This window comes from Physeter macrocephalus, chromosome 1 (genome assembly GCF_002837175.3).
Source record: "Physeter macrocephalus isolate SW-GA chromosome 1, ASM283717v5, whole genome shotgun sequence".
NCBI lineage: Eukaryota > Metazoa > Chordata > Mammalia > Artiodactyla > Physeteridae > Physeter > Physeter macrocephalus.
The window spans coordinates 25,625,199-25,638,427 of NC_041214.2; the positions used below are offsets into that span (position 1 = coordinate 25,625,199).

At 43.3% G+C, this 13,229-nt stretch overlaps 1 protein-coding gene across 1 annotated transcript in view; it reads left to right on the forward strand.

Moving 5' to 3' along the window:
- The window catches only part of PCOLCE2 (procollagen C-endopeptidase enhancer 2), an 83,814-nt gene that overhangs the window by 66,689 nt on the left and 3,896 nt on the right, over window positions 1-13,229 (forward strand). The window contains exons 6-7 of the mRNA XM_024131868.1: window positions 6,178-6,332; window positions 11,525-11,608. Of these exons, the coding sequence (XP_023987636.1) occupies window positions 6,178-6,332; window positions 11,525-11,608 (239 nt within the window). The remainder of the gene's footprint in view (window positions 1-6,177; window positions 6,333-11,524; window positions 11,609-13,229) is intronic.

The following is a 13,229-nucleotide window of genomic DNA, read 5'->3' on the forward strand; positions in this document are numbered from 1 at the left end:
CGGAGCCTGTGCTCCGCAACGGGAGAGGCCACAACAGTGAGAGGCCCGCATACCGGAAAAAAAAAAAAAAAAAAAAAGATACTGGTTGTAGAGTTGAAGGATTTTCAGGTCTTTGTATTGTTTGAGAATAGGGTGGAGATATTGTGAAACTTTATAATATGCCGGAGTAAATATGGATGTTAAATCGAGGCAACCTCTAAAAAAAGTAGAAATAGAGTCTTTAATTTCCAAAACTGTGGAGGGGAAAACATGCAATGAGAAAAAGTTCAATCCAAACAAAGCAACAAAAGAGAAAAAGAGAAACATTTTAAAAGACAGGACAAATAAAAAGCACAAAAGGAGGACTTCCCTGGTGGCACAGTGGTTAAGAATCCGCCTGCCAATGCAGGGGACACGGGTTCGATCACTGGTTGGGGAAGATCCCACATGCCGCGAAGCAGCTAAGCCCGTGCACCACAGCTACTGAGCCTGCGCTCTAGAGCCCACAAGCTACAACTACTGAGCCCACATGTCACAACTGTTGAGCCCACACGCCACAACTACTGAAGCCTGTGCACTCTAGTGCCCGCGTGCTGCAACTACTGAGCCTGCGAGCCACAACTACTGAAGCCCGCGCGCCTAGAGCCCGTGCTCCGCAACAAGAGAAGCCACTGCAATGAGAAGCCCGCGCACCGCAGCGAAGAGTATCCCCTGCTCGCCACAGCTAGAGAAAGCCTGCGAGCAGCAACGAAGACCCAAGGCAGCCAAAAATAAATAAATAAAGATTTTTTTTTTAAAAAAAGCATCAAAGGAGACCATAGAAATATATCTAGATGTACCTGTAATCAATATAAATGCAAATGGATCAAATCATTGATGAAAAGACAGAGAGTGTCAGGCTGGATATCAAAGTAAAATCCAGTTATATGCTGTTTATAAGACACGTCTCCAAAAAATAAGAACACAGAGTATTCGAGAATGAAAGGTTAGAAAAATCTATTGTAAGCAAATGCTAACTGAAAGGAAACTGGCATAGCTTTATTGATATAAGGGAAAAGAATTTTAGGCAGAAAGCAGTTCTGAAATAGTTCCTCTATAATGATGAAAGGTGCAGTTTATCAGGAAAGTATAATAATTATAAACTTGTATGCACATCAAAATATCTAATTCAGAAAAATAATAAAAATTAAAAGACAAATCTACAAAGTCCACTGTTACAGTAGGAGATTTTTAACACATCCCTTTCAATATGGGAAATTAGGCTGTAGACGATTTGAAGGCAACAGGCTTGGTCTAATGGATAGAGAACACTGCATCCAACCATTGGAGAGAATACTTTTCCTTTTTTTTTTTTTTTTTTTTTTAAGCAAAATGGACGCAGGAAAAAGAAAAAGCCAGAATAATGATTAAAGAAATTTGATCTGTAGTTGAAAAGTCTTCCTATCAAGGGAGGAAAAGAACAGGCCCTGGTTGTTTTTCTCCATGAGTTCTAACCAACATTTGAGGAACAGATGATTCCGATACTGCACAGATTCTTCCAGAGAGAAATAGGGATTGTTCCACAGCAAATTTTACAAGGCTAGTATAAAGTGACACCAAAACAAGATAAGGACAAAGAAAAGAATACTGAAGATCAATCTCACTTATGAATGTGATGAAAAATAAATCCTAAAAGAAAAAATATTAGCAAGCCAAATCTAACAATCAAAAAATACTTTATGACCAGGAGTTCAAGGTTGGTTTGAATTTAGAAAAATCTATTAATTTAATTTTATATATTACCAAATTAAAGTGTGACTTGTAAACTTATGTTTTTATTAGTTGAAAACATTAACTTATATAAGACTATCTTAAATAGGTTGAATAAAAAAGTTTGTATTTTTAAAAAGGTATCTTAATAGCAATAACAAAAAAAAACCCCAAGAATTAATCTAACAAATCACGTACAAGGCCTTAATAGAGAAATTATAAAACGTTACTAAAAGATATTTTAATAAGACAATAAGACCTAAATAAATGGAGCTATATACTAGTCTCATGAATAGGAAAAATCAGTATTATTTAAAAATTTTAAAGATTGGCGTTCCATTAAAACTGACAGTCCAGCTGTAAAATACTAAAAGATATTTTACTAAGACCTAAATAAATGGAGCTATATACTAGTCTCATGAATAGGAAAAATCAGTATTATTTAAAAATTTTAAAGATTGGCGTTCCATTAAAACTGACAGTCCAGCTGTAAAATGTACATGGCATTGCTAGGGGAGGGGACAAAACTAAGACAGTTTTGAAGGAGAAGAAACCGGCAGGAGAATTTGACCAACCATGGTGGAGCCACGTCAGAAAGCTTTTGTAATTAAGAGAGTATGGTTTTAACAGAGAGGTAGAAAAATTGACTAATGAAAACACCAAAGAGAAGCCAGAAACATATCCACATGTCTCTGCAGATTAGACATATCCCAGAGGTGCACAGATCAGCAGGTAAAGGATGACCCTATTGAAAAATGAGGCAGGGACAACGTTTGCTCCTATGGGAAAAATGAATTGTATTTGTATCTAATATCACACAAACGTCAATTACAGATGGATTGGGAACTGAAATGAGAACTTCTGCTCATCAAAATGCACCTTAAAGAGAGGGAAAAGAGAAGGCGCAAAACGGAAACAGATATTTGTCAAATATTTGATATATTTGACAAAGACCTAGGTCTAGGTTCCAAAACATATCAAGAAATCCTTAAAAATTATTCAGGAAAAGATAACAACTCAGAAAAAATGGACAAAAGACATGAAAAGGCATTCCCCAAAGAAGAAAGCTGCACAGTGAATAAATCTTTGACAAGAATGTAAATTGGTACAATCACTTTGGAAATCAGTTTGGCAATATATAATAAAATTGAAAATAAGGACTTCCCTAGTGGCGCAGTGGTTAAGAATCTGCCTGCCAATGCAGGGGACACGGGTTTGATCCCTGGTCCGGGAAGATCCCACATGCCGCGGAGCAACTAAGCCCGTGCGCCACAACTACTGAGCCCGTGAGCCACAACTACTGAAGCCCACGCGCCTAGAGCCCGTGCTCCGCAACAAGAGAAGCCACCAGGGTGAGAAGCCCACGCACCGCAACAAAGAGTAGCCCCCACTGGACACAACTAGAGAAAGCCTGCGTGCAGCAACGAAGACCCAACGCAGCCAAAAATAAACAATTTTTTTAAAAATTTTGAAAATGAGCTTGTATCCTCTGACCTGGTATAGAGCATATACCCTACTCTCCTCGTGGACAGTTTTGTCCCTGTGCATCACAAGACATATACAAAAATGTTCTCATTAATATTATTTGTACTGGGGGGAGAGTAAACAGCACAGTGTTTATCAACAAGAGAGTAGTTCGATTCTGTTATAGTTCACACTCTACAGCCCTGAGCACAGTGGATGAATCTCACAGTTATAATGTTGAGGGTGAAAAAAATAACCGAAAAAGACACACTAAACTCTTTCATTTATATCAAGTTTAAAAAAATGCAAACCTATAGAATATATGGTTTCATGATGCATACGTATGAGTAAATCTGTAGACAAAAGGAAAGGAGAAGCACAAAACTCAGGGTGCATGGGGGCAATGGGGACATCACTTCAGCATCCCTGTGCCTGGTTCAAATCAGTATCGATACCATTGGATTCAGTTCAGAAACATTTACTATACATACCCCAGCCGTGTGTGTGGCAGACACGATGCTAGGAACCTGGAACACAAAGATAAAATAAAAGATAGAGAGGTAAGTAGTGGGAAGGACCAAAACAAGGCAGATAGGTAAATTGGCAACGGAATGTCCTGGTGGATTCCTGACAAGGAGTCCTTTGGTCCAGTCGGGACAAGTGGTGGGAGGTCAGGGGAGGTTTGGGAAAAGAAATTATGCCTCTTGAAGCTGAGTCTTGAAGCAAGAGTGAGAGTTAGAGGCAGAACTTAGGACAGACTCATTCCAAGCAGAGGGGACTCCGTTATTGAAGATCCACAGGGGAGATATATGCTCTTCTGGAGCCTGAACCTTGAGTGGGTGCCCAGAGAGCGAAGAGGCGGAGAGTGGAGTTGGGTTCCACGTCCTGCAGACATGGGAGCTCTCGTAATGCAGTTAGGGGAAGTGACAGGACCGGTGCTTCTAGAACGCCCGCCCTAGACAAGAGGAGCAGGGAGCTGGCAAGGAGGCTGTAGCAGTGGTCCCGGTAAAGCTGAGGTGGTAGGGAAGGGTGGTAGAGATGAAGAGGAGGTGGATCAAGGAATATTTAGGAGGCAGAATTGGCCGGACTTGGTGGCTGGTTGGCTGTAGTGATTGAAGAAGAGGAAGGCTGTGGATGACAAAGCGGAGACAGCTCACAGAGCCGGCTCTGTAAGACACCAGTCAGCATCCTCAGTCCATTCCTGGGATTTGCCAGTGGGGAGTGGGTCCAGTGAGATGCCCCCTTGCCTTCCTAGCAATTTGTAACATTAATTTGCAGATGCAGCACTCTGCCCTCAGTACATTTATGGCACTGTGACTCTGTCGCATTCATACTAAAGCTCAGTAGCAGCATAACTAAAGATATCTTTGTTACTAAAATACTCTTCCTTGAGAAAATTCAGCTTCCAATATCGTGCCTCCAAGATTAGTTCATAGAAAAGGCAGTGAATGATCACTGTGATTATACCATCATGCCTAGAAGGCTGACCTGGTTGGATCTTAAGGTTTTCTTTGCTGCTTATAAGAAGTGCTTTTTGTAATTTTATCATCTAAACAAGATTAACGTGTCTTATTTGTACTTGTAGTTGAGAACTGTGTTTCCTGCACACTGTATTTATTCAATGGAATGTGTTTTCAAAAGCAAGGTAAAATATTTCTGTTCCAGGCTTTATCCTCAGAAGCATTATTTAAATGACCTTGGTCACTTTTGTGACTGGAACTCTAAATGTGGGTCACAGAGCTTGCTCTTAGGTTTGTCTCATCCCTTGGCTAAGAAGGCAATAACCTTCAGGACAGAAAAGATCCTGCAGTTTTTCTAACTGGTTGGGTCAAGTCCAGATCTACCTTCCCCTCCACCCACTCCACTCCAAATAGCTGATAGGTTGCCTCATTACTTACTGTCCGTGAAGGCTAAGAAGTGATTCAGCTGAGAAGACACCTCAAAAAAAGGAGTTTGGTCAAACCACTCAATTAAATAAATTTTCCACTTCTGAATTAGTTTTAAAATAGAATTAGCCAAACAGCATTTTTAAACCATTGTTTAAATAACAATAGCAAGATTAAATGAAACTACCGTCTTGTATAATATAGTTATCCCCTAAGATTTAACAGAGCTTCTGAGCCTCAGTTTTTATCGCCACTAAACCTTTAGTACCAGCACGCCCCTAAAATTGCTTTAAAATTAGAATTCTTAATGATGTCGTTCATGACCACCGAAACAAAGTAATCACTTTCTCTTTCTCCTTCACAGCATTTTGCTACCCAGATTATAAACAGAAAGGTTTCCATTTCAGGCACGCATAAGAACTCTCATTAACAATGAAATGAAAGTCCCATGAAACCCTGCATGGTTTTCTTATCCCTAGGTGACCAGCCCACTGAGGTGATCCCTTTGGTGGTGTCTTCTCAGGGTGTGGGAATTTGTTCACCGAAGTTCTCCATCTGATTCCCCAGGGCCAGCATCCCTAGCTCCCCAGGCCAGCTGGAACCCAGAGTCTTAGTTCAAAGAAGCTGTGTGGTTGCCAAGTCAGGCCAAACCCTGCGGTGCTTGTGAGGAACCAGCTGCAGCTTGAGTGTTTACATTGGTCCCAATGTCTACCGGCGTCTCTAAAGGCACCTGGTCCTTTCAAATGCTGACTCTCCCACATACTAACCGAGGGCCCTGGGCAAATCACTTGAACTCTCCGATCTTCACTTGCCTATTCCATGAAAAGGGCATAATAACAGGGTTGTTGTGAAGACAGAATTCAACAGTTTTCATAAAGCACGTGCCTAACTGAGCAAACGTTCAGTAAATGTTAGCTATTCGCATTCATACTGAGCAGATTAAGACCATCATCTTTTTAAGTATTTCAGCTTTTCAGTTTAAACAAAGAATAACCTATCGTCAGAAATTGATGGAAAGTTAGAAAATTCTACATTTCAGAGAGGTGTCACCTAAATTTTTAAATATATATATATATATTTACATCTTTTTTTCTTTTAGGCCAATTGTATCTGAGAGAAATGAACTTCTCATTCAGTTTTTATCAGACTTAAGTTTAACTGCAGATGGATTTATCGGTCACTACAAGTTCAGGCCAAAGAAATTGCCGGCAACTACAGCACCACCTGTTACCACCACCTTTCCTGTGACTACAAGTAAGTTTTTCTCGTTTGAAGTTTGTACACAAACTTGAGGAGTATAAGAAAAATTCTTCTGAAGTAGAAAAAAAAAATTAAATAAGAGGAAAATACTTGAGACTAAAATAAGTTAAATAAGATGAAAACTTACGGAAGAGAATAATATGATTCCATGAATTAAAGAAAAGTGTAAGGTGTAAGAATGCTTCTAAGCTAATAATTTTAAAATGTTACCTAAGGAAATTATGGTCACTTAAAAATGCTAGGAACCCTATTTTGGCACAGATCACTACAAGCCTACTTTTTATTTCTTGGCACTTATAAAATTATGTTTTTCTTTTTATTACATAGAACTGTAGTGTTTTAGGTTAAAGTTTCAGGGCCCTGATACCTGCCTGTTTTCACATCTGCCAGTATTTGGACTTTTTTGGGAGGGGGTATGCTCCAAAATGTGTCATACAAAATGTATTAGTTTTTCAAATTGGAGTAAATCAGACAAAAATATTTGAGGTATTATAGAAGCCAGTCGGGAAACTCTGGTATTATCTAACAAATGGAGGGGCAAGTGTGGGTCCCTGTATCTTGTCTCTACACCCTGTCAGCTCCACCCACCAGGATTTCAGGCCTGTGATTTCAAAATCTAAATCCAGGGAGGAGAAAAAAAGTGGGAAGGAAGGATCTAAGGTTAAGATATGAAATAGGCTGAGATAAACCCAGCTTCACTGCCCACCGTTTTCTGCAGGTACCCTGAGCAGGGCTGTCCTGAGTACAGGCACTTCTAGAAGGGCTGATTTTCTGAGCAGTCCACAGTATGCCACCTTGTGGCCTGCAGCTGTACTGCCACATGTTACAGCAATATTTCTCCAGCCCATCTCAGTGGACCCTGGTGTCCTTATTCTTTCCAGTGAGTTATCTGTCTGCACTCATGTGGTTGCCCAGCTTTTATCTTGTGCTTCCCCAGCTTTTATCTCCAGTCCTAAACTTTCTCTGAAATTGCAAACATGAATTTGTAATTTTCTCCTAGAGTTTTGCAACTGCTAGACATTTAAATTAAAACATATCAAACGTAACTCATTTCTATCACATTATTTTCTGTCTCAATTCTGCTTCTCCACCTGTTTTCCCAAGCATGGTCCACAGCAACTGTAGCCACACTCTTAGGGTCCCCTTCCTCTGTCTTAATTCCCCACTGAATGCCCCATACATACACACACACACACACACACACACAGAGCAGACTGTGTCCTTCTCCTACTTACATTCATTGTCTACACCTGTGCCATCCACCTTCCTCTGTCTTAATTCCCCACTGAATGCCCCATACATACACACACACACACACACACACACACACAGAGCAGACTGTGTCCTTCTCCTACTTACATTCATTGTCTACACCTGTGCCATCCAATACAGTGGCCACTGTTGAACACTTGAAATGTGATGAGTGCTACTAAAGATCTGAATTTTTAATTTAATTAAAATTTAAAACCTCTGTGGCCAGTGGTTACCATATTGGACGGCACAGGGGCCAAACTCCTTTGCACTTTGTACCTAGCCTCTCTTGCTAGGTTCATCTTTAGGCCCTACCACCTCGCTTCTGATGCTCTAAGTAGTTGGGGTTTTATCCTAAGTGCGGTGGGAAGCTGTTGGTGGATTTAAGCAAAGTTCAGGATTAGATTCACACTTTATGAAGATCACTCTGTGAGGCCCCAGTGAGGTGAATGGACTGTAGGGGTCAAGGAGGGTCAACATGTTCTTGGGGTTGTCCAGGGGAACTGCACCAGACAGAAATGCAGAGACGGTCAAGAGACACTGACCGCTGTGCAGGCCAGAGACCTTGGGAGAGATTGACAGGGCTCTGTGGTTAATTGGACTAGGGCATCCAGAAGCATGCCTCCCGGGTCCCTGGCTTGCACAACTCAGAGGAACAACGTTACCATTCATAGAAGTAGAGTCATAGGTTGAGGGGTAGATTCATAAGTTAAGCTGGGCCCTCAGGGGGTTAGAGGTGTCTGTGGAGCAGGCAAATGGAGCTTTCATGTAGACAGTTAGAGCTACGGGCCTCCAGGCCAGAAGGGAGGTTTACGCAAGAGATTTAAATTTGAGTCTCCAACACATGCGCGGTTGACACCATGGTGCAGAATGCAGTCGCCTAGGGAGAGGAGAAGAAGGGCTGGAATTAAATCTCTAGAAACTCCAGGTCTTTAAAGAGGAGGATCTGCTGCCAGGGCAGAATGAAAAGAGCAGCTAAGGGGAGGTGGCGGATGTGGGGGGAGCCCAGGTGTCATGGGGGCCGGGGAAGAGAGTGTTTTAAGGAGGGGGTAGTCAGAAGAGCCAAGTGTTGATGCGACGTCAAACAAGGTCAGGACTAAAATGTTACCATCTGATTTCATGGCGTGGAGGCTACTGGACACCCTGGCAAGGGTTATGAGTGGAGCTGTGCAGGCAGAAGCCAGATGGGGGTGAGGGGTGTGTGGAGAGCAAGGCGAGGAAACCGACACTAAGTCCAGCAACTCAGTCCACAGGTTCGAGCCTAAGGGAGGGTGTGAACGTGGTAAAGCCAATGGGAAGTAGCCGGCACAGCAGGAGAACAGAAGGGTGGAGTGAAGGAATAAACCGAAGAGGAAATTTCCACAAAGATGAGAGGGTCTGGCCTCCGGAGGACGCACAGAAGGACAGACCTTAGACCAGACGTGGGCGGCCTCCTCTCTCAGGGGAGGAAAGAGGAGAGGGGGGCAGATAAAGACAGCTCGAAGGTCTGGTGGGGCTTCGAGGACATTCTCTTCTATGATCTCTGTTTTCCCCAGAAAATAGGCAAAAGGTCACCTGCTGAGAATGAGAAAGAGGGAGGTAGGGAGCCGCGGGGCGGGGGTGGGGGGTGGTTGGGAGAACCCGAAAACCAGCTGTGGAAATTGGAGACGGCTTGTCACTTGGACCAGGGTCCACTTGTGTCCTCAGCTGTCTGCGTGCAGGCACAGAAAGAGAAGCAGAGGCTCCTTCAGGCTTCCTAAGGGTTGGAGGGCAGAGGGGAAAGGGAGTTTAACAGATTGTCAAGAAAGTGAGATAACAGACCACGGAAACTAAGTGGAGTAGCTAAGGAAGTAGAGACGGGCCAGGATGGTGGAGTGGGAAGAATGCGAGGGGTCAATGTGTTGAACCTCTAAAGACAGATCGGGCTTCCCTGGTGGCGCAGTGGTTGAGAGTCCGCCTGCCGATGCAGGGGACGCGGGTTCGCGCCCCGGTCCGGGAGGATCCCACGTGCCGCGGAGCGGCTGGGCCCGTGAGCCATGGCCGCTGAGCCTGCGCGTCCGGAGCCTGTGCTCCGCAACGGGAGAGGCCACGACAGTGAGAGGCCCGCGTACCGCAAACAAACAAACAAATAAGCAAATAAAGACAGAAAGCAAGTACTCATGGGAGTCTGAGAGTAACTAAATAAGCTTGAAGGAGAGGAGGCTACACTGGCCGACAGGGTGTCCACATTTGGGAGGTTGGTGATGAGACTTCAGCAGGAGGACGTGGAAGCCGGGGACTGAGGGGCGGAGATGGAACAGGGGGAACGTCTCTGGGAAGGATGGGGCTGTGGCGGCACCGAGAGGGAGCGCCCCCAGGAGGGAGGACCCACCGGGACGGCGGCGGGAGCGCACGGAGAGGAGGGCAGAGCACCAGGTGCCATGCTGGGGAGGGCAGGGCAGCAGAGAGAGGACGGGACACGAGGAGGCTCAGGCTGGGACAGCTGATGGCTGAAAGGCAGAGAGCAGGGCTGCCCCGAAGGGAGAGAAGGGGCCGTGTGGGACACCCACCCAAGCTCCACACTGACATTCCGAGGCCGAGAAGGAGCTGGTGTCCAGGGGCCCACGTGAAAAGATGCTCTTCCATCAGACAGGGAGAGCCACTAATGCCACTGCCTTTTGACTCAGCGAATTAGGTAAATTCAGGTCCCCAACTCCTGGAACAATAGTCCCTCTAAATGCTTTCTGAGCTCTTCCTCCACATAATATGCTATTGTGTGTATTTTAACATGAAATTGTGTGTATTTTAACACTAAGTTGTATATATTTTAATACTATATTCCACTTTGGATCCTTTTTGGAGTTAAGTAGGGGTACAAATTCAGAGTAAATTCACGGAAAAGTTAGCAGAACATATTAGCAGGGCAATATTACAGTTGTAAATTCTTACCCACCAAGTACTGTTCTGTGACAGCTTTGTTTAGTTCTTCCTAGCATGTTGCCACATATAAGTGAATCATTAGGAAATATTTTGGAAACATTTTTAATGATGATAATGAGGATTATTTTCATTTCATTTCATTTCGTTTCATCTTATTACAGTTTCTCAACCTTGGCACTATTTACATTTTTGGCCGGATAACTCTTTGCTGTTGGGGGCTGTCCTCTTCACTGTAGGATGTCTAGCGGCATCCCTGGTTATATACCCACTAGATGCCAGTGGCATCCCCTAGCTGTGATCACCAAAACTATTTCCAGGCGTTACCAAATGTCACCTAGTGGGCAAAATCACCCCTGACTGAGAACCACTGTGATTATCTGTTTAGTTGTACTTTCAAATGTGTCTACTTCTCAGTTCTTAAGATCCTTCTAGGCAATGAATAATGCCTTACTAATAACCCTTACAGGCTCAAAATAATGTTAGTGATTGGTTGCATCTAATTACAGCTATAACACACCTTACCACATGAGCAGTGTTCCCAGGAACCTGTACTGCTCACATTTGGGCGACTGTGTATTTCAGATGCACCAAGAAAGCACCCTCCACCCTCAGGGGGAGACCCATAGGATTCCTTTTGGAAAATGAGGAGTTGACCTACATCTCCTGTGTTCATATTTGTTGTACTGGGTTTTTCTAAGCTGGGCACATGTTTCTAAGCAGGGCACATGAGACTGTATCTATTTTTGGTTACAGCATTAGTTATATATAAAGGAAGAAGAGAATAGGGCTAAATTTGGGTTATCTCTGATCTCAGGTTTAAAACTTAGCAGAGGGTATTGAGTTACCCTGAAGAAATTAGAGCAGGAGTTGGTAGCATGAAGAATTGCCTTTGCTTGCTTTTTAATTATTTCATTGCAATGACAGATTGGTGGCTCAGGGAAATATATGGGAGTTTTAAATTGGTAGATTCAGATCTAAACACCAATTATACCTGAATTCATTTTCCTGAATCTTATGTCTTTCTTCTCGGAATGAAGGTTTAAAACCCACCGTGGCCCTGTGTCAGCAGAAGTGTAGACGGACGGGGACTCTGGAGAGCAATTATTGCTTGAGTAACTTTGGTAAGAAATAAAACCCAGCCTTTCCTCTTTAATCAGAAACCTGAAACCGCATGCTTAATCTCAAAGGAATTGCCGTGAATGTGATGGTAAAGGGTCAGTTACACTCTTCATTTACCCAAGAAAATATTTTCTTACACACTAGGGTATGTTGACTTGTGCCTTTTGAAGTGTTAGATTTCACACCTGAGAAAAATTCATGTACAGAAAATATACATTTTCCACGTAAACTTAATAATTTGACTCCTGGTACGTGATACTAATCGCTCTGTGTATTCTGGCTGGCTCCGTATTCCTGAAAAAACCTGTATGCCTTTTTTCTCACATAGTTTTCATGTACTGAGTATATTTTCACACATCTGTAATTCAACTGAAGTTAATTAGAAACATATCCAAGCTGGCCTCTCTCAGAGGAAATTCAAGTATTTCCTCTGTAGTGTCCTTCCAAAGTACTAACTTAAAACTTGGAAATCTGAAATCCATTTGGAAACTCTTATAAACTGGAACCTGAGGAGATATTACCTAACGACTTAGAATTTCTAAGAGTTTTTTTCCAACTAAAAAAAAATTGCACTTTCTGTGAAAACCACTTAAGAGCCAAAGATCCCAAGTTTAATTATGTTGGTAATGTTTAAAAGGAACATCGGAGAGAAGTCTTATCAGGAGAAGAAAGTTGGTACAGCCTTTAAATAGGTTAACCAGAACAAAGGGCCTCCCAGATGAGGCTTTGCTTGCTTTTCCTTATGCCTTCAAGTGGTAGCTGCAGCCCAGACAGACTATGTTGTAGAGAAGGTATGAAGGCACTAAAGAATCTAGGGCCCTAAATCTAAGTGGAGTTTGCATGCCGAAATTCAAATAATGGCATGAAAATGAAAACCAGTAGCACGACGTGTCATTGCTGCCACACCCAGTGTGGTCTTCTGTAGGAGGTGCTTAAGGAAATCTCTCTTCCTGTCCTTCAGAGCCACCTGATTTCAGTCGGCTACTGACTGACGTTTTGCAGTAAACACCCATGACCGAGAGTCAAAGTAAGGCATGAGAAGAATTCTGATGTTATGAGCTTTGCACACCACAGAAGCAGTGAGTTCTCACTTTATCCTGAAAGGGTCATATCAGCCAAGTCCCAGACTCGGTCTATTCCACTGTGACTCACTTCCATGGCAAAATGACCCAATACTATCACCAGTGGCCCATTGGTTCCCAACCAGCATTGGTAACACTCCTTTAGGGGCAGGTTTTGATTGTCACCATAACTGCCGGGCGCTACTGGTTTTCTGGGTAGAGACAGGATTCATCGGAAAGTCATTCAGTGCAAGTCCTGCCTCACGTGGAATGTCCCCTGTCCGCTGCCCGCCCCCAGAATGCCAAAAGCACGCCTTTGAGAGAAACAGCATCTTTCTTTCTGTGGGTCAGAAGTGAGACTCTTCTCTGAGTGTCACGTAGTAAAAAGAGAGAGTGACATAATGAAAAGCAACTGAATTTTGCTAGAGTTTTTTTTTTTTTTTTTTTTTTTTTTTGTGGTACGCGGGCCTCCCTCTGCTGCGGCCTCTCCCGTGGCGGAGCACAGGCTCCGGACGCGCAGGCTCAGCGGCCATGGCTCACGGGCCCAGCCGCTCCGCGGCAC